A 20,177-nucleotide genomic window follows, 5' to 3' on the forward strand; every position below is an offset into this window, starting at 1 on the left:
GGGCCTTTTCTGCTGTTTGAGACCGTCATTCTCCGTCTGCAGGGGCCTCGTTCAGATCCAAATGTTTGGGGACCTTGAGGAGCGCAGCGCGGACAGAGGAGGCCGAAAGGACCGGGTTGGGTTGGGCTGTGGATTGAGGATGGACGCTCCGGGATGCTGAGCGGACTGTGGAGGACCTTCAGACCGGTGAGTGGCCTCACTAACTTATTGTTTTAACCTCCGGGTACATAAGAGAGCGTGGGCAACCGCTGTGTTGCATCATAACAATGTAGAATGTTTTGTGCTGTCTGCTCTGATGACGTTTTATTCTCATATGACAGCTGTCATATTTCATTTATGGGGATTAATGCTGACACACTCACCACCTTCAAGAGCAGGCTTAAGACCTTCCTTTTTGATAGCGCTTATAGTTAGGGCTGGTTCAGGTTCGCCTTGGTCCAGCCCCTAGATATGCTGCTATGTGCCTAGACAGCCGGGGGACTACCTAGGATACGCTGAGCTCCTCTCTCCTCTTCTCTCCCTCCTTCTTTATGTATTAATCTCCTATTTATGCACATTACTGATTTTGCTTCTTCCCCGGAGTTCTTGTGCTTTCTCGCCTCGCAGGTTCCCAGGAATCGGGGTTATATTTGGACTGTCATCGTGCCACCTACTGAGGCCCTGCTGACACCCACTACTACTACCACTATCATTATTAGTCACATTACTATTATTATTGCCTGTACTATTACGCTTATTGACTTGCTTGTACCCTGGAGTCTTTGTGCTTTCTCGCTTCGCAGGCTTCTATAAATCGTGGCTGTACCTGGACCGTGGACGTGCATCCTGCTACGGCCCTGCTGACACCGACTGCTACCACCATTATTATTATTATTACTAGTCACATTACTATTACTATTACCTGTACCATTAAGCATTTTAGCTTTACTTCCACCCTGAAGCCCTTTTGCTTTCTCGTTCTGCAGGTTTCCATGAATCGTTGTGGTACCTGGACCGTAGTCGTGCCTCCTGCTGTGAGCCGACTGACACCCACTGCTACTTCGATTATTATTATTAGTCACATTACTATCCCTATTTTCATGGCTATAATTCTACTGTAATAATTGCTGCTGTTATTATAAGTAGTCTTATTATATGAATCATTTATGTCATATACATTGAATGTGTTGTATCTAAGAACTGTTATGCTGCTCATTCTGTACACATGACATCTATTGCATTCTGTCCATCCTGGGAGAAGGATCCCTCCTCTGTTAAAGGGGTTTTTTAGGGGAGTTTTTCCTGTGCCGATGTGAGGGAAGGACAGAGGATGTCGCATGTGCACAGATTGTAAAGCCCTCTGAGGCAAATTTGTAATTTGTGATTCTGGGCTATACAAAATAAACTGAATTGAATTGAAACTGAATTGTTTGCACTCGCCATGGTGTCCATATTCTCAATCATTGTTTGTTATATTTCTTTAATTGTCTGGTTTTGTCTCTTTTCTAGTTGATTCTAAAGGAAGGTGATTGTGTGTGTGTATATATATATATATTGATGATCAGTTGTATACACAAGCTGCCAGTGTTTGTCTACGGAAAAGGAATACTGTTGTCTGCTCTGCTGATGTGTTATTCTTTGTGGATTAATGCTGTTTGCACCCGCCGTGGTGTCCATATTGTTATTCATTGTTGGTCATATTTCTTTGATTGTCTTGTTTTGTCTCTTTTCTGGTTAATCCTAGAGAAATGTGATTGTAGATAATCGGCTGTATACACAGGCCGCCTATGTTTGTCTATAGAGAAGGAATCTGTTGTTGGTTTTGCCCACAAGGCTCTGTGCTGTGATGTTGTTCCCCTAGCGCATGTATGGGCTTATGTTGCCGTTTGATTAAAATGTATGTTGTAATTTAAGGTGAAATATGTGTGTAGCAGTATGTTCTCTTTAGAATATTATTCTAATGTTCTTTCCAGCCCTGCAGGTAAGCACAATAACAAACTCACTGTACATATGAGAGCGTTCAAAGCCACATTGTGTAGCAAACTGTGCATTTTCCCCCTTTTCTTATATGTGTTTGCGAGCTGCAGTCACTGTGGAGTCCATTATACTGCACATCTGCTTTGCTGATATTTTTATTCTGCTGTTGATTCCATAACAAGTGTCATATTTAATTCATGGTGCCTAATGAGGCTTGTTGCACCCGCCATGGTGTCTATTGCTCTTTTTTTATTTATTGTCAGTCAGTTTTGTTTATCACTTGTATGCGCTGGCTGCAAATATCTGTCTATAGAGGAGGGATTTCATTGTTGGTCTGGACATCAGTGTCCTGTGGTGTGATGTTGTTCCTCTAGTGGATGTGCCAGAATTTTCTCAATTAATTATTGAAAAAACTGAGTTTGATTGCCAAAAAAAAGATGCAATTGGTTTGTCCTTTTTAAAAAATGAATTGATGGTATAGTCTTAAAGGACTCGTGGGTACAACAAGACTAAGAAAAACGTCCTACCTTTTGTTTTTAGAGGACTTGATTATTGTAGTGGTGTCTTTACAGGTCTCTGTAATAAAAACAAAAAAATCAATCGGCAACTGCAGCTTATTCAGAACACTGCTTACAGGATGCATCAAATCATTTATTTCAAACCTTATTATTGGCCTACAGAGAACTGAATGGTTTGCATATTTAATTGTACATCAGTTAAATCCAACCCTCCCCTCTTTTTTCCACATTGACCCGGAGTACATATAAACTGACCTACTTAATACTTTTATTTAAGTGGTTTTGCTTGAGTATTACATTCTTGTTCTCTTTCCATTCCTGGTAATGGATGAAAATAAATTGATATGCAAAATGGACGAGTTAGACCCAGTAACTCGATATGTTGGACGTTGCTTTATTTAGTCTGTGTTGGCCCTGTGCTTCTGTACCAAAAGTCTGTCCCATTTTCCAGATCCACTCCTGAGGGAGTTTCTATTATTGCTCCTCTGCTCATGCTGCCATTGCCAATTTGCCTGATATGCCACATTGTCACCAGTTAGCTACAGATACATGCACGAGTTTATTTACCACACACACATGTGCTGTACATCAGGACTTAAGGGTCTATAGAATACATGCACAGCTCCCCCAGAAGCACAGAGGCTGTGTCTTTTGGAGTCTGTCTCTCTCTCTCTCTCTCTCTCTCTCTCTCTCTCTCTATCTCTCTCTCTGTGTTGTGGCTTGGCTGTAAAAATCCTCTGGGGACGGCAGAGCCTCCAGACTGCCCATTCAAGTGTGGTTGCAGTGGTAGCAGCGAAAACAGCAATGTACAAAAGTAGGACAATGCTTGCCTAAAGGGGAGTGAAGTGATCTTGTGAAGGAAGGTCAGTGGCTCAAATTCCAAGACCCATGGGTACAAGTTGAACGTCTAGCAGTTTCCACCTCTTGTGAAAGTATATTCAAGGTGCCCATGGCAAAATATAAGGCCTAAGCTCTCCAAGCTGCTGGACCTTCACAGTTCTCTGTGTGAATATAGTAGTGGTACATCACTACGTGAACCGAAGTTGTGTAGAAAAAAAAAACCCAACAACAACAACACACAAGCTCAGCATATCCTTTCCCAGACAAAGGTTAATGTAATAGTTGGTCCTCAACCCATTGGGGTACATTTCAGCCGAGTATCAAAATCCCGAGACGTATTAAATTACTGTATTGATTGTTTGAAATGTCACACAAAGTCTTGGATGTGGGTCAGTACGCGCATTTAACTGCTGCTGAACTTGGCTAAAAATGGATTAAGTTGGTGGAAAAAGTTATCATTTAGGGCCAGGGATTTTCTTAATTTATTTAAATACATGCAGTTGTTTGACAACCTGCAGGCATACCTCCCTTATAGCAGGCCAACAAGGGATTCATTATTTCATGTTTATGGAACGTTGTCTCAGAGGAAAGTGTTCAGAAGATAATTGCTCTCTGTGGACATCTTCATATTAAAATATGACACATTTAATGCTCGGCTTACCTTTTGGAGAACAGATGGCCTTATATTGTGACTCAGGATTTTAGACATTTCATATGCAATGAGTGTAATTGTGACGTGGATGTAACACTGTGCAACTGGTTCTCATGACACATTCTAGCAATGATAGTCAGTCAGTCAGTCAGTAGCCAATGTTGTTGTTTTATGCCTCTAAGTTTGTATGTACAATGTAGTATTATTTCAGAAGACATATTAGTGAAGGATAGTTATTCGTAAGCAGCCAATAGTAAATACATATTGTCTCATACAGCAGAAGCTCTACAGAGCAGCACTGATGACTGTTATCAGTCCTTGTGACTACAGAGAGACACCTGCACATATTATCTCCACCATAGCTTCTGTATTACAGACTAGCACCTCCATTATTTGCAGATGGTGACCTGTACTTTGCAATATGTCCTTTTTATTGTTTGCTCAGTGGAGTTAACTGATTTTGCCCACTCGCGCCACTGAACCGAGCAAACGACACACACACAAAGCTTCAGCTAATGCTCGGTGTTCAGTGTCAAACCCCCCACTGATGCCTGGCGTCTAAGAACAATTGCTCCTGGAAAAATCAGGAAGAGCACCCGATGTCCGCGGGAAGTTTATGTGATAGCCTCAATCACCTCCCCTTCCTCAGGAAATACATAATGTCAAATGACCTACACAAGTTGAGGTCTGAACTTAGAATGACACAAGCGTCTTCCTGGATGGTCTAGATGCTGTCGGGTGCTTTGATGCCTTCTGAAGAATCCGTTTATATGGCAATTCAAGTGTGATAATGTGCTAAAAAAAATTACATTATAGGTGGCAGATCAATTGGAAAATCCTGAGCAATGACGAGATAAAAATGTATCGATAAACTACAGAAAAGCCAATAGACAATAAAACATAATGCAAGACATTTACAGCACAAAATATCATAATTTCTGCATCTGTAAAAAGATAGCCCATCAAAATGCGGCTTAAATTAACTGGTTAGTTAGCGGTTAATAAGTGTCTGGCTATCAGAAGCAAAATAAACAGAAACTAACATTCCTCGTCACAAAGATTACACAACACTTGGCCAGATAAATCAAAATAGACCTCTCCACCGCAGCTCCATTGTTGAACACCAAAGGGAGGTGGTTTCCAACCTAGGGGTCAATCCCAGAGTTGCGTGATGATTACGGAGCGGCCCCTTTCACATGTCATGCAATACATTTTTAATGTAAGATTATGGATTATAGAGGCTTTAAATGTCGGGTGACTGACATAGAGTCCGACCTGAATTTAGACTCTATAACTGGGAAGTAAATTGAGAAGAAGAGCATGTTCCCGCTGAAAGCAATGAGTGCAGAGTCTTCTTGAGGGGCACCAGTACCTTTACACTGAACAATTACTGAATTTGCAACTGCTTGAATATCCTCAATATCAGATCTTTGTTTGTTCGCCCCCAGAGAAACAAAACCAGACATGGCTCCTGGCATTTCACCCCGTCCTGCTTTTATGAGATCAACTCTTGACATTCTCACACCGCTGTTTTGCTGCACTGGATAAAGAATCGCACACTTTAATGTCAAAAGGAACAAACGTTTATTTTTGACCTTTTCATAAACTTCTCAGACGACAGTGATGCAAGCGCACATATCCTGTTTTCCATAAAAATGTCCACAGAGACGGAACAAATAACACCATGGTCATAAAATTCGAATGGAAACATTAAATTAAGCACTACATATTTGTATCGGATACAATGAAAACATACAGTTCAATTAATTGTCAAGGAAACACAGAATTAAAGAATAGATTTGTCATCATACTTTGTAAGTGTACCAGGTATTGAGACAAAACAACATTATACAACCAAATCTTTGTATTTACACTGAGGAGGGCCTTTTTGCCACTGGTAAACAATATTAGATATAGAACAATATTGAATTATAAGGATATATATTTACGCTATCCATTTGGGAGGTTTTGTTGCAAAGGTTTTGACGTTTGAGTATCAATAGCTGTATCTCATTTAAGCCGTTTTGTCCCTTTTTTAAATAGCAAGCCAATGTTTGAAGAGTGATGTGCGCCCTACTGACATCATCAATGTGCAACATGTCTGCAAGAAAGTGATGCTGCATGTAGATTTGATTTTCACAAGACCCTCAGTGTAAACATGACGTGTAAAATTTAATATTTTGGAAATGGGAAGACACTCTTTGTTAAAAGTAATTTAATTAAGTATTGGCACACCAGCACAAATATGTCCCACTAGATAGCTTGTTGTATAGAAAAGTGAGAGAAAAAAATCACACTCTAATGTGCATTTTATCTCCTAGCTCCAATAATAACCAGGGGCTACAACTGTAACGCAACTCACATATAATGCATCACATGAACTCCTAATGGCTGCCAAAAAAAGTGAATTTAACACAACAAGTCAAACAGAACACAGCACTTTCCCAATACCAATGCATGTTAATTGCACCAAATACATTTTAGGCTACAAAAGCATGAATAAAGTATGAGCAATGTACAAAAACAAGGTGTACATTTAAGGGAATCCTGCATTTAATATTAGCATAATTATATATCCTCTCATCACTTTTTTTTAAAAATAATTCAGCATTTATTAACTTATGTAAAATGTATGGAAAGACATCTGAACAGACAGCAAATGCTACTTTGGTTCCATTTCAATGAACGAGGGGAAGATAAGGGGAGGTATGCGATGAATTTGCAAAATATACATCTATAATCCTGCTCCTTCCAGAAGCAGTGATTGATTAAAGTTGGGGGTGCTGTGTGTGCGTGTATGTGTGTACTTTCAGGGATTTTCAAAGTGCTATATCTGATAAGGGTGGTGTAAAAGAGAAAAGAAAATTAGAAATTGATTTGTGGCTTGTTTCCAAGTTGCCATGGTACAAATGCACCCGTCGTGGCCCAAAGTGCCTTAGAGTATGAATTTGTAGCTCAGATCTGTCCATTCGTTCTGGTTTCTTCTGGATTGACTCCAGCTTTCTGTCATCCATTTCGAAAAAGGTTTTGACCAGGAGTCAAAGACGATATGAACCAGCGCCATATCCGCTTTAAAAATCATAGTAAACAACGCAAAATCACTCGATGAGAAAACACACCAGACGTCTTTTTTCGCATATAAAAAAGCTGCACTAGGTAATTTTGCACAAATGGTAGCGAGTATTAATATCAGACATGTGGGAGTTCAGGATTTTTTCGGAGAGAGCTGCTAGCTGCTGTGGAGGAGACAGTTCATATTTCACTCTTAGTGCCAAAGGGCACATGACCAGAATCTAATTTAGGTAAAAACAAAAGATTTGTTTGAATTAATAAGTGGGGTGCACTCTATTTATCTCTATCAAATGATGATCACTTTCACAAACCTTGCCCAGTGCAGCTTTAAGATAATTAAGACACAGTTCATGCTGATTTATTCCCGTCTGTCTGTAGTCTTCAGTCGTCGGGCTCCAGCACCTCTAGATGGTCGGGGATGGGCAGACCGGTCAGAATCGTCAGACACTTGTTCCACACGTTGAACACGGGACACACGGGCTGGACGAAGGAGACTTGGAATGTGTGCAGGTGCTGGGAGCCCACGGCGTCGTAGAAGGTCACGAAGCCGGCGTCGTAGTCCAGCAGGACCCCGACGCGCCGCAGGTGGGGCGAGGGCTCGATGGCCAGCTCTTTGCTGTTGTGGCGAACCACCCAGGAGTTGTTGCAGCGGCAGAGCACCCAGGAGGCCGAGTTTTTGCCGATCCACTCGTGCTTGGGGGCCGATTTGTAGGCTATACCCACAGCGTACCTGAGGAGGAGCGGAGACTTCGGTCAACCTCGAACCTTTACCTCAAACAGACTCCCGACTAGACATTTTTCAGTTAAACTCACCATGTGCTCCCTCCAATCAAAGCCTCCCAGTAGTGACGGCCACTGTCGATGTAGACATTCCCCACCACGCCGTAGCTGCTCTGGCTGGTGAAGCGCTCCTGGCTGTGGCCCTTCTTGGACGTGGTTTCGTCCCGCTCCACCGTCAGATTGTCGTGGGACACCTTCAGCTTCTTGTGGGCAGATTTAGGGTCCAGCTTGAACGGCTGGCCTGGTGAGGAGAAAGATTTTGAAATGTATTCAGACCTATAACAGGCAACGATATTAACAGAACAGCTCATTTATTCATTTTTCATAATTGCCGACTTATAAAACCAATGAGCTACTTTTGTGTGAGTGTTTTTTAAAGATACATTTTCAGCAAAGGTTGATCCGATAGGGGTTGTTGGTTTTCAGTCGTTATGTGCTTACTGTTGGTCTTCAGAGTCCCCGGTTCACTGCTCCTGCTTCCCGCTTGGTTAATGGCCTTGACAACAAAGATATACTTGGTGCCGCTCTGCAGACCGTGCACCGTGTAGTGGTTCTGCTTGATGTTGGGAACAATCATCCAACTCTCCAATGAGTTACACAGACCTGGAGGAAGAGAGGAGAAAGGGCCACAAGATAAGGAGAAAGAGGGGGAAAATGATAGTGTTCAGTCAGTTGATTCAATGAGAAATGATATTCAAGTTTTTACTGGTTAAAGGTTCCTAAAAAAATGCATTTATAGCAAATAGCATGCGTTTTATTCATCCGAAAAACGACTGAGAAGACATAAATGTTTAACTGCAGACACTTTCAGCCAAAACAACACCCAAATAGGAAAAAAAACATGTTTACTTCAAAGTTTCCTGGGGAGTAATGAAGTCCAGTAAAGTGCTGTGAAGGATAGTGTACTCAATGATTGGTTGTGTATGAGCCTGTGGCAGTGGGAACAGGTGAGAGGGTGTGAAAAGGCACTAGAGGAAACTATTCACACCTCAGCAGCTTCACAGCTACACTATGCTCTATCTGCTGTGTGTGTGTGTGTGTGTGTGTGTGTGTGTGTGTGTGTGTGTGTGTGTGTGTGTGTGTGTGTGTGGTGTGTGTGTGTGTGTGTGTGTGTGTGTGTGTGTTTATTCAATGGCACTACAGTACTGCAGCACCTCCTCACGAGTCGTGCATGTGTGTACTTTCCTTTCATGGCATGGGTTAGTCCGCCAGAGGAACTTAACACAGGAAGGTACCACTGTAGCTGCTTTTTTTGTTGGCCACCCAGAGGTGAAAATAATCTCCCATAATGATCGCCTCGAGGTCTCCTTTGAATGTTTCAGTGTCACATAAAGTTGTGGTCACCACCTTGTCCAGAAAGCTTAAATAATGCCTTTTGTTGGTAGATACGGCAGTTTGTCTTAGTATCTAGTGAATCCTGAGCAGTATCTGCATTGTTTATGGCAATGATTTTTTGGGGTAGTAAAGTACCAGCCTAAAAAAGGAATAGAAATGACTGTACCACAATCTCTTTAATCGAGCTTAGTGAAAACATTAAACATCCCTGCATACAAACATGCATTCTCCAGTATGCGTAGCTGCCCAATTTGAAATGAAAGTAGCTGTGAACACACCGAGCACACTCTGTGAAGTCATGGCGACGTGTCCATTTCTGTCATGTACAGTCTGAACATAATGTGTGATCTATAATTACATATTCAGCATAGGGCCTGCTACTCCGGACAGCAAAACCCCTATTGGATAATTAATGGCGTCTATGCAATTTTCACACCTCCAAATCATTCCAGTCTTGGAAGCTGGTCTTGTCCTTCAGGCCACATGTGAAACACTCCTGAATAGTATTGATAGTGTGAGAAGTGGGGATTAATGAACATATTTTAATATGCATTTCATTTTATATAATCTATACGTGTGGTTATTATGACTAATGACGAAATTATAATAAGAGGATCACACTGGGGACGTGCTATTATTCCTGTATACACTTCAAGACTTAAAGTAAATCCATTCAAATCCAACACATAGTAGCAGACTAAGTCTCTCTCTCTCTTTACTATTATCTTAGCACTCATTTCCCAAAGGAAATCTAATTCAAAAGGCTACCCTGAAAATGTGTGCTTAGATTAAGCATGTTTTTTTTGGTGTGTGTGTGTGTGTCTTTTATTAAATCAACATCGTTAGACTTTCACGTCTTGATTCATCCGAATTGCTCCGGGGGGAATCTTTTGGCGTGTGACTCGGATGCCAACAGCAACACCTCTGACATTATCGGATGTGAAAACAGGAGGTGAGAAAAAATCCCCAGCGTCTCGGTGAACAGGAGCAGACAGGGATGTGAAAGAAAGAGGGGAAATAAATGTCACATTAGCTTGATGGCTGTCGGTTCTAAACATGCTTTGAACGGTAAAGTAATTTCAAAGGTGTAACCTCGGGAAGATGGGAAGAAAGATAGAAGAGAAGCAGGAATCTCTCAGCATACGGACTCCATCGTTGCTACTAGACGTAAGAACTATGTACATCCACTGAAGTCTCCTCTTTTACTGAGTGGATTCTCTGCTGCACTATTGTAAAATCTCGTTCTCCTTTCATCCGTCACAAGCTACAGTCAGTTGATGTGTGACAACATCTGAGGGTGATAGTAGCATAAAGGCCAGAGGCTTCGCTTCAGGAGGTTCCACTTCCACCGCTATCTCGGCTTTTAGAATAGCACTTCAACTCCCAGCTGCCTTAGGGAAGCCAGTGGCCACCAGTAGAGCAGCATGATGGCACTCAAGCAGGTCTTATTATTTATTATAAGTTAGTAAGTTCTCAAAATGGCTCTCCAAAACATCTTTAAAAAGTAGTTTGTCCCTGTAGCCATAAAATATCTTAATTAGTAAGGACAGCTACTCTCTGAAGCCAGGTTGTTACCTCAGCACACATCATATTATATCATTTTTTTTAAACAGTATTTCATTCCTCACAATCGAGTACTTGGTGCTCCTTTCTGATGTAGTTTCTATTGTTTAAGATGTATTTTAATGCGTCCTGTCTGGATGTAATGTGTTCCGTTTTAATTTACCCTTTTAATAGCTGATTTCGTCCATGCAAACCAATGACAAAATCTGCCTTTTGCTAGCAAAAAGTAGTCAAAGTATTTTATTTTCTATTTCTATTCTATTCAAAGCCTTCTCCAGTTGCCTGAATTGCCATTTTACTGTCACTTCACGTTCCCCTTTTCCTATCTGGGAGGGCTTGTTATTCTGTCAGTAGCGACTAGACATATCCATCCAGTCTACATCAGTTACAGTCCACAGGAAAGCTGCAGTAGTGCTTTCTGGGGGCTAATGTGTTCCACATTGATGGAGGAAATATGCTGATTTCAGTTATTTCTCGTCAATCTCATGCAGGCTGGAGGCCATTCATTCATAGTTATTTTTTTCTGTCATCATTTTTCTGGTTTTGGCACAAGAACACAAAATCACCGTTCCCAATTTTGCCCTCAAAACGCTTATTGGCTTGGTTGTTTGTTTTTGCGACAAAGAAAAGAGGAAAGACATATGGACCACACTCCTCCCACCAGGCTGCTAAAAACACAAGATGAGGGGGAAAAAAAAGATACTGCTCCAAAAACCTGAAACTACATTAATGCCCTATCTGATTTCAAGCATTCCTTTTCAGCCCCTCATACTTACTGGCAATGTTAGACTGCCCAGTGAAGATGGCGTACTGGAGCTCATAGGACACTACTGTGAACTCGTCATCAGACGTCCAGTGGACAGAGATGGTGTCGTACGAAGCCGTGCACAACTCCTCCCTTATGCAGGGAGCACTCGGAGCTGCAGAGGGCATAAAAAAAGGAAAAGTCACCCTACAGGATCTAATGCAGATAATACCAACTTAATATAATTGCAAATGTTCCAAAAATGATAACACACTGGTCATTTGTTATAGCAAACAGGAGCCCCAATTAACCCCGTACTAGTTAATTTGGCTCCATTCATGAGTGTAAAGGCTTCATTACACACAGGACTGAAGATGTTCTTTCCACTAGAGTGGTGTGTTGAGCATTAAAAGCAATGCGGAAGCGAAATAATCAAGTATTCACATGAAAAGCAGCTCACATTGACACAGCGGGTAGAGTAAATAACCCAATCCTTTTAGCTGTGACAAATGTGAGTCGTTATATAACCAGATACGCTAGATTGGCCTCTACACTCATGCATTCGTGTGATATAGTGATATAGTCTTTATGATATATTTCTCCTTTTTTTGAATTCGCAGAGCCTTTAGTTGGAAGAGAATGGACTGAGGTAAGAAACAAAGATACAAAGTCACAGCTTAAATTGATTGTACAGCCACTTCCCATCTCTTTCTGTGTCTGTCACTCTCTCCCAAGCATTCTGCCATGAGTGGCTGAACATAGTGGAGTGATTCAGACTGATTCACTTAGTGAAAAAGGCCCTCGAGCGAGGCCCTCATGCATCGCAGAGAATAAATATGAGCCAGCCATTTTCACAGACCTTCAAATCCACTAGACATGATGCCTTGTTTTTTGGTCCCCGGCGTGCTAAAAACTCACTCAGTGACATTAAGATGGGTCCCTCCAAATGGGACATCAGAAATGAATGTTGAAAATTAGTTTTGGGGTTAATGTACTGGGGACTGCTCCTTCAAATGCAGTGCTAGAGAACAGCAGTTAAAAAGGATAACAAAAATTCAAAGCTTCAATAGAATTGTATTTGAAGGCAATGTTTTTTTTATGGTCAGTGAGGAACTAAATTAAAAGGCTAGTCTGCTGTTACTGATTTTGACATATATTAGTGCTTTTAAATTTTAAAGTGGGTAAAAAGGGGCAAAAATCCATAGCTGTCCCTCTTGAGGGCAAAACAAGAGGGATTACCTGTCAGGTAATCCAGATTCTCCAACAGCTTCTTCTCTCTGGTGAAGTCCAGGGCAACAGTGTCAAAGGTGTCCGTTAGGTGTATCTCAGGGATCAGCACTTGGGTTGATGCAGTCGCCATGGAAACCCTAGATCCATCACCAATCAAAATAGAACAGGCTTTCTTACTTCATTCTTCAAGTGTTTATATTAGAACAAAGGAGCTTTATCGTCATTTATAAGCTACTCCGAGATGCTGAAACAAGGATTTTTGCCACACTAGGCTGATGGAGTAAGATAAATTATGCAGAATAAACTAACTGCTCAAGAGTTGCTAAATTAAATTAAAAATACTCAATCTGAATAGAATCAGACCCCTCCCGAGGATGCACATATTGGACACCAGGTTTTGCTCTAGATTGCCAAAGCAGTTAGTCAGAAAGCTTGAGTAAGGAGTCGAATGCAATTTGGCTAAATAAAGGATGGATTCCCTGTCTACTTGTCTGCTGTTGGGGAATTCTGAGTTCCCATCTATGTGTGCAGTCTTTGCCCCTCTCCCTAAAGCTAGACCTTGGTTTGTCAAACTGAATAATTCCAACATGTGAGACAAGTGTGTGGGGCTTTCAGACCTCTCGTTGATGCTCTTGGCGGTCTGCAGGAAGCGAGCGTGGTCGGTTTCCTTAAGCGTCTGATCGGCCTGCGTGATGAGGGCGGAGGACCTCTCGATGCACTGCTTGCAGTTGGAGATCTGTTGGGCGAGCTTCCGAATCCTTTGTGCCTAGGGAGGACGGCAAAGAGAAGTCTGAGAACAGGCTGGATCAAATGACCAAACCGAGGATGAAAATACCTTCATCCAGGTTAAGATGTTGCAGATTATTAGGCATTAGAACATAATCAGAGTTGACAGGAAATTACCCCAAAATATATGTTTTTGGGGCGTTGGATGTTAACTTTTCAAAGTCACTCATACGTGAAAAGGTCAAATCCAGTGCCGACTGATGCACATAGTCATGTATTTATTCATGTTTTCTTAATTAGTTTGAGCAACCAGGACTGTGAGCTATAGCAAAGGGCTTGAGCGTGTCCATCCTGTTTAGGTTTCAGGGACGGGAAGCTGATTTGTTTTGGCCTCCCTCCTCGTTTCATGTCTTATGAGGTTTTGTTTAGACGCCTTGGAATTCTTATAACTGTGAAGATGAATGAACCAGACACTTCAAGGTTAACTCTCTCTCTCTGTGTTGTAGAGAAACTATGGGTGTCATTCTGCAACTAAATTTCCTACGGAAATATATTCATTTGAAAAAGAACCTGAAAAAACGACTGCCAATACTACATTCTTCAGGGGTTTCAGTGATTCCACTGCACGCAAATCTGGGATTTGATTTCCCCTCGTTTGCCCCCCAGTTTCATTCCCTCTCTCTGCAGTATGATCAAATATGTTAAGAGACAGATTGAGGTCAGTGGCTGGATTGAGGTTAAAGGACATTTCATCAGCAGTTCGGCTTGTAAAGATCTAAAAAAAATCAAATCTCAGTCCAAAATCCATTTAAAGTTGCAAAGTACTCATTGTGTTAAAAAATAAGGACAACAAGGAACTTGTCTCAGAAAAGCCTGAAATAAAAAGAAACATCTCTTTTTCATCTCTCTGTCCTCTCTGATGCAATCCTCAAAGCTAAAAGCACACATTACATGGTGAAAAAAAAAGAAATCCCTGGTGGGATCCAAGTCTCATTAGAGGACAGCTTTTTAAAAAATCATCCGGATTTGGAGTACAAATACACGCCGCTCCCATATGTTCTGGGATCTACTTTTGGGCAGTCAGAGTGTTTTTCCCGTCTGTTCGGAATGTGTTGAAGGGGTTTTCATTTGAGCCAGCTGAATCGTTTACCGTCTGTTCGCAATATAAGGTCAAGTGGCTGTAACGAAGTATTGCATTTGACACAAAAATAGCTTGGAGTGTTCTCAATGTTTTTAATAGAGATGGAAAAAGGTAATGGCATTAGCAGTCTGTTGGAATCAAAACCTTTGGACTTGTTACATATATGTAAGAATATGTAGGTTTTTTGTTTTTTGCAGGAATAAAGGAGTTTTTTATTTCATGCATATGACTGTGGCATATGAGAAAATGAATAGCATCAAGCTGCAATACAGAGAGTACATTATGCTGTATGTGGTGGAAAAACAAAATGACAAGGTGGGGTCGTGGCCGCTTTAAAACAGGCTACACATTTTCCTTTATTCACCGTTTGCCAGTGAGAGGATGGAAGGTGAAAGATTGGTACAAAAAATGGCAAAATAAAATAAACGGTTTCTGGTGTCACCCTCCTCGCCCCCGCTGAGCGTTCGCCTCACCTTCCCCTCCTTGATCTTGCTGCCGATGATCTGCCTCCTCTGCTGAATAATGTCAATCAGGAGATCGCACTCCTCCAGGAGCTTGCCCTCTTGGCGGGACGCGTTCACCTGACAACCAATTCACAGAGAGCATTCCATAAACAAAGCGTGATAGATGGTGGGTGTATATATATATATATATATATATATATAGAGAGAGAGAGAGAGAGAGAGATACAAGTTTAGTGGCTCTGCATCATGTCAGCCGAGGGACAGGATGTCATTTTCATCCATCAGCAGGCCCTCCCGGCTGAAGCAAACACTTTGGGAAGATGAAGCATATTCAGCCATTTTGCTCAGTGACAAGTAAAATAAGCAGCGAGCTCTGTGGCTGTTAGAGAGCAGACATGACACTCGGCAGTATGCTGAAGAACCAGACTGTGTCTTAAATCAGGACTGTGTGAAATGTAATGCTCCAGAAAATTCCTACAGTAGAATTCAATGGGTTGATTTTTATAGGAATGAAAATGACGGTTTTGAGACTCTACTGTTGTCACTGTGTTGTCCCAAAATGGCAATGATTGATGATATGTGTTGGAGATCTTAATCTACTGAGGGAGAGTAGACTACAGAGTGTCCATTGTAAAGGGAATAGTGAATGTGTGAAAAAGTAAACAACTTTCCATGGTAGCCATTTTGAAGTCAGGAAATATTACTCTTTGGAAAGATGAGACTCAGCCATTTGGCATTTTTACACAATCCCCAATAAAAAGGTGGGTGGCTGTTGGCTCAAATTTTTGAGATTTTCATCACGCTGTAGAAGGTAGAGAACTAGTTAACCTACATATAGATAAAGGCCAGTGCTCAACTAGCTTTATGTGAGCCATATAGAGTTTTCTGCTGGGCTCAAAACCAAACACTGATGGCAATGAAACTTAAGAAACATGATTGAATTTAGTTGGAAGGTGTTTTTGGAGAAAGTGCCGTTGACGCCGAGAAGCAAAATGGCAGCCAGCTGAGGTGTTTGATTCACTTGGAGCCTTTACAGCCTATAAAAGTTGTTCAGCTCCAATTATGAGACTGCAGGTCCCGACATAATGTGTGCTCTCTCATTGTGGTCGTTTCCTCGTGCTCCTTTCAGCACCTTGTAAAGTGTTGTGTTGCCGCTGCGAAGCGATAGCACAGGGAGCAATGAAAGGGAAGTCTGCTGCTAGTGTTGCCAAGCCAACCAGCTAGTGCACAGTTATTCAAACACACACACATTAGCCTTTCTGTAAAAGGTCTTCCTGTTTATCCTCAACGTGGCCGACTACACAGCATCCATGTGCTTCTCTGGACCCGTGTTGCTGACAGAAATCATTTTATAATAACACCTGGATTACATCTCACAGTGTGCGAGACATGCTAAGCTGAACGCCTTAAAGCAACGCCGGTGCGTCTGCCTTTTCGACACTACTAATTGGTCCCTTCGACATCACCGTGACAGCTTCGGGGGAACTTGATGTAAAACTGCTTACTCTGTGAAAAGCTTTTATATATGTTATCTCTTTGTGTCACTTTGTGCACCAATTAGTATACTTAAACAGATCTAAATATAATGGGGATCTTGGGGGTTGAAAATTCACTGAATTAGACCACAAAGACACACATTGAAGTTTATCTCTTTTTTTGGAAGTCAGCTCTTTTTGGTCTCCCACAGATTCTGCTTATTTTGCTGGGGTTTTTTTAAAAGCACCATCGGGTTATGAATAGTTTCCAAGAGCTGCTTAACAACGTTAAAGTAGAACTGGCCGACCTTTCACAAGCGTTAATCTCAACAACTCGATGTGAATGAAGACGACGTCCTCCGATATTGCTCATCTGAGTGGGATGACCGCCCACAAGGCTGCCTGGACACACACAAGTCATCATACGCGTACCCACACACTGTGGTGGCTCTGCCTCCAAATATAAGCATTCCAGTAAGAAAACGTACACACACACACACACACACACACACACACACACACACACACACACACACACACACACACACACACACACACACACACACACACACACACACACACACACACACACACACACAGTTTGTGACCAGAGTACATCATGCTGCATGTAAAGATGAGGAGCATCTAATGACTGTGGGCAGAGCCCTCTGGAGCGTATGAGCAGTATGACAGATTGCTCCCTGGCAGGGACATTAAGTGATTCATTAGCCACACACACACACACACACACACACACACACACACACACACACACACACACACACACACACACACACACACACACACACACACACACACACACACACACACACACACACACACACACACACACACACACACACACAAAAAACGACTCAGACCTCGAGGATATCCAAACTTTCGGAAAGGCACACGTACCAAACTTTCTGCAGAGGGAGGTTAATCTAAACACAAATCTCAGAGGAATTTATCCCTCTGTTGCTTTTGCTACAGGATAAGCATTAGTTTTCCCTCACTCAGAATTTGTTCCTTTATTGCATTTCTGTAAACAAACCGATTAACTCCCTCAAATTTTTCCTCTTTGACTATTTGTGATTATATGATTAATTGGATTATATATTTTTGCAAAAGGCAATAGAACTGCGCAAATACTGGGTGGCTTTAGTTTCCAGCAATTACGGCATCTTGATTCTATTAGTTGACATCTGTGTTGCTAACTGAAAAAGAATGCTGGTATTTGAGGTAATGTGCTGCAGGGGAATTGAATTGTGGGGAAGGTTATTTTTTCATATTTCAGATTTTTTTAGGAGACCATCCATGCCTCTAAGTATGCATATATATATATACGAACACTTTACAGTTTTAAGTCATCATTTAGTCCCGGAGATGACAGAGACTCTCAGCAGCCATCTCCTGAGAAGCTGTTAAATAGATTCATCTGATGTGAAATATTCAGAAAAGCCCACTCATACATCACACTACTGCATCTGCATGTCAAACAGCTTCATTTATTGAGTTTATATTACTTCACGCATTTATTTTTTTAGCTCACGATCATCAGCTCCATCTTCTACTTGGGCAATATTGCTGTTCTCACCTAAAAACAACGTGTTATCACTGCACACTCCACAAGCTATTTTAGGGCTTCAGCGTGAGTTTCAAAACCTTTAACTTTAATGCCCCATTTATATATTCAGCATTTATTGATTTCTGAGGTTTTAATTTTTTTATTTATTTAAATGATCAAAATTCTTCAGCTTAACTAACAGAAAAAACATCCCTGGTGAAAAACAAAATATGCACACAGCACTTAAGCAAATAGAAAAATGAAATCTCCTTAATAAATCACAATCCTCTTTCCTTGCAGAATGTAAAGGCCTTTGCCAGGCAGAGAGGCTGTCCTGCATCATTTCCAAGCCAACATGTCACTGCCTTTCAACCCTGTGGCATCGCTTTATTTAAAGCTTCTTAGTGGGCCAGCGTAACGTGAACAGGCAGGCTTAGCACAGAAATGCCCTCAGTAAATACACACAGCCATGCACACACTTTATCATCCTAATAGTAAACGTATTTGACAAAACCAGACATTCTATACAAATATAGGTGGGCGTTTGCAAAATACGCGTTGTTTTAAAGACAGCATGAACAGATTCTAAAGTCCATATTTTCACATATAAGAGTAGTGCAAATTGAATTAAAAACACATGCACAGTGACTTGTAATGAGTCCTTTCTTGGCATTAGCTTTGCATGTGGAATTAATTGCAACTGTAAAGCTTAAGTTGCACCTCCATGCTCATACCTGGAAAGTTGGTTAAAGGAATACAGCAGGGCTGCAACTAACAATTTTCATATATATAAGATCATTTTCCCATTTCCGCTTGATTCATGACTAAAATGACTAATAATCACAAATGTCACCAGTTAATTTTCTGCCAATGGACTAATTGATTAATTGACACATCCTTTCAGCTCTAAAACACATTGTAAATTAATTGTAATTAGCCACTGTTTTAGTTTAGCTTCTAACCTTAGCTACATGCTAAGCTAAAGGACACTGTTCCCAGTCATGAATCATGATACAAGTCACATAGGAGATGAGTCAGTAGCTCAGTCTTCATGGTTTAAATAAATGAAAATATAAAAAGAGATTTAGTGTACAAGTATTGAGACTGATATTAAAAAGTGTTCATGCACAAACATATCAACAGAAATAATATGATTCATTTAACATTGACTAGACTGAGACGATAAATAGGTCAACTGTGGCCACCGGGACTCACCTCTACATGTTGACAAGTCTGGATCAGTTTCCCCATAAGAGACTCCAGCTCGTTGTTCCTCTTGATCAGATTGGTCAGGTTGGAGTCCAGGGCTTGCTGTAGCAAACAGATTTAAAAAAAATAAAACAGAGAGTGAGACACAAAAAAGAAATGGATGGGACATAAATGCAGAGCAACCGAGGAGGGCAGAGCCGTAAATCAAAGGAGGAAACAAATGCTACAGCTTTTACTTTCTCCTCCGGTTTCTCTGCTTACACCAGCCAAAACAAAAAGTTGCAAAAGGACCTCAGACATTACATCACAAAACAAAACAAAAAGTTTTAAAGCAGCTACATTCTAGGAAAAGAGACAAAATGAGCAAAAATGTTTGATCCCCTCAGCTTCAAGAGCAGCAAAGAGAAGCAACGTTTCCCCCTCAACTCTTCTTCTTCACGTGCATCCCCACAAGTTGCACAGTTTCCTTCTCCCATCTCCCAAGCGATGCGTTCAGTGTCCATTGTACCTCTGAGTGCGGGTGATACCCCTCATCCCTGTACTGCCTCCTCATCCTGCCCCGTCCGAACCACCGCCAACAGAGGAGCCTACTCTACTAGAGGTTGTGACTGGGACAGCCACTCCACTGAGCGCCAAGCCAAGCGCAAACCCCGGCCGAGCGGCAAATTGGGCATCAAAAGCCTTCCCTATGAGAGCAGCAGCGCTCGCAGCTAACGAACCGGCAAAACAGGTGACAGCGCGTCAGCTCTGTCCCTTAATGCTCCTCCCTCTCTTTTCTCTTCCCTCCCACTTTTTTTTTTTTCTTCCTCTTTTGCTGCTTTTCATCCGCCCGGGCACAAGCTGTCTCCTTTACTTCAAGACCTTCATATTATTGCCAAGCGGAGTGTGCTTAAGCCGCTCTGAT

The 20,177-nt window shown here is 41.6% G+C and overlaps 1 protein-coding gene across 1 annotated transcript in view; it reads right to left on the reverse strand.

Moving 5' to 3' along the window:
• Window positions 1–5,566: 5,566 nt before the first annotated feature.
• LOC129111781 (E3 ubiquitin-protein ligase Midline-1-like) overlaps window positions 5,567–20,177 on the reverse strand; it is a 35,608-nt gene continuing 20,997 nt past the window's right edge. The window contains exons 3-10 of the mRNA XM_054623872.1: window positions 19,280–19,375; window positions 15,032–15,139; window positions 13,309–13,457; window positions 12,701–12,828; window positions 11,493–11,636; window positions 8,260–8,421; window positions 7,852–8,059; window positions 5,567–7,768 (exon numbers count right to left, since the gene is read on the reverse strand). Coding sequence (XP_054479847.1) covers window positions 7,420–7,768; window positions 7,852–8,059; window positions 8,260–8,421; window positions 11,493–11,636; window positions 12,701–12,828; window positions 13,309–13,457; window positions 15,032–15,139; window positions 19,280–19,375 — 1,344 coding nt within the window. The 3' untranslated portion in view covers window positions 5,567–7,419. The remainder of the gene's footprint in view (window positions 7,769–7,851; window positions 8,060–8,259; window positions 8,422–11,492; window positions 11,637–12,700; window positions 12,829–13,308; window positions 13,458–15,031; window positions 15,140–19,279; window positions 19,376–20,177) is intronic.

This window comes from Anoplopoma fimbria, chromosome 22 (genome assembly GCF_027596085.1).
Source record: "Anoplopoma fimbria isolate UVic2021 breed Golden Eagle Sablefish chromosome 22, Afim_UVic_2022, whole genome shotgun sequence".
In the NCBI taxonomy this organism is placed as follows: Eukaryota; Metazoa; Chordata; class Actinopteri; order Perciformes; family Anoplopomatidae; genus Anoplopoma; species Anoplopoma fimbria.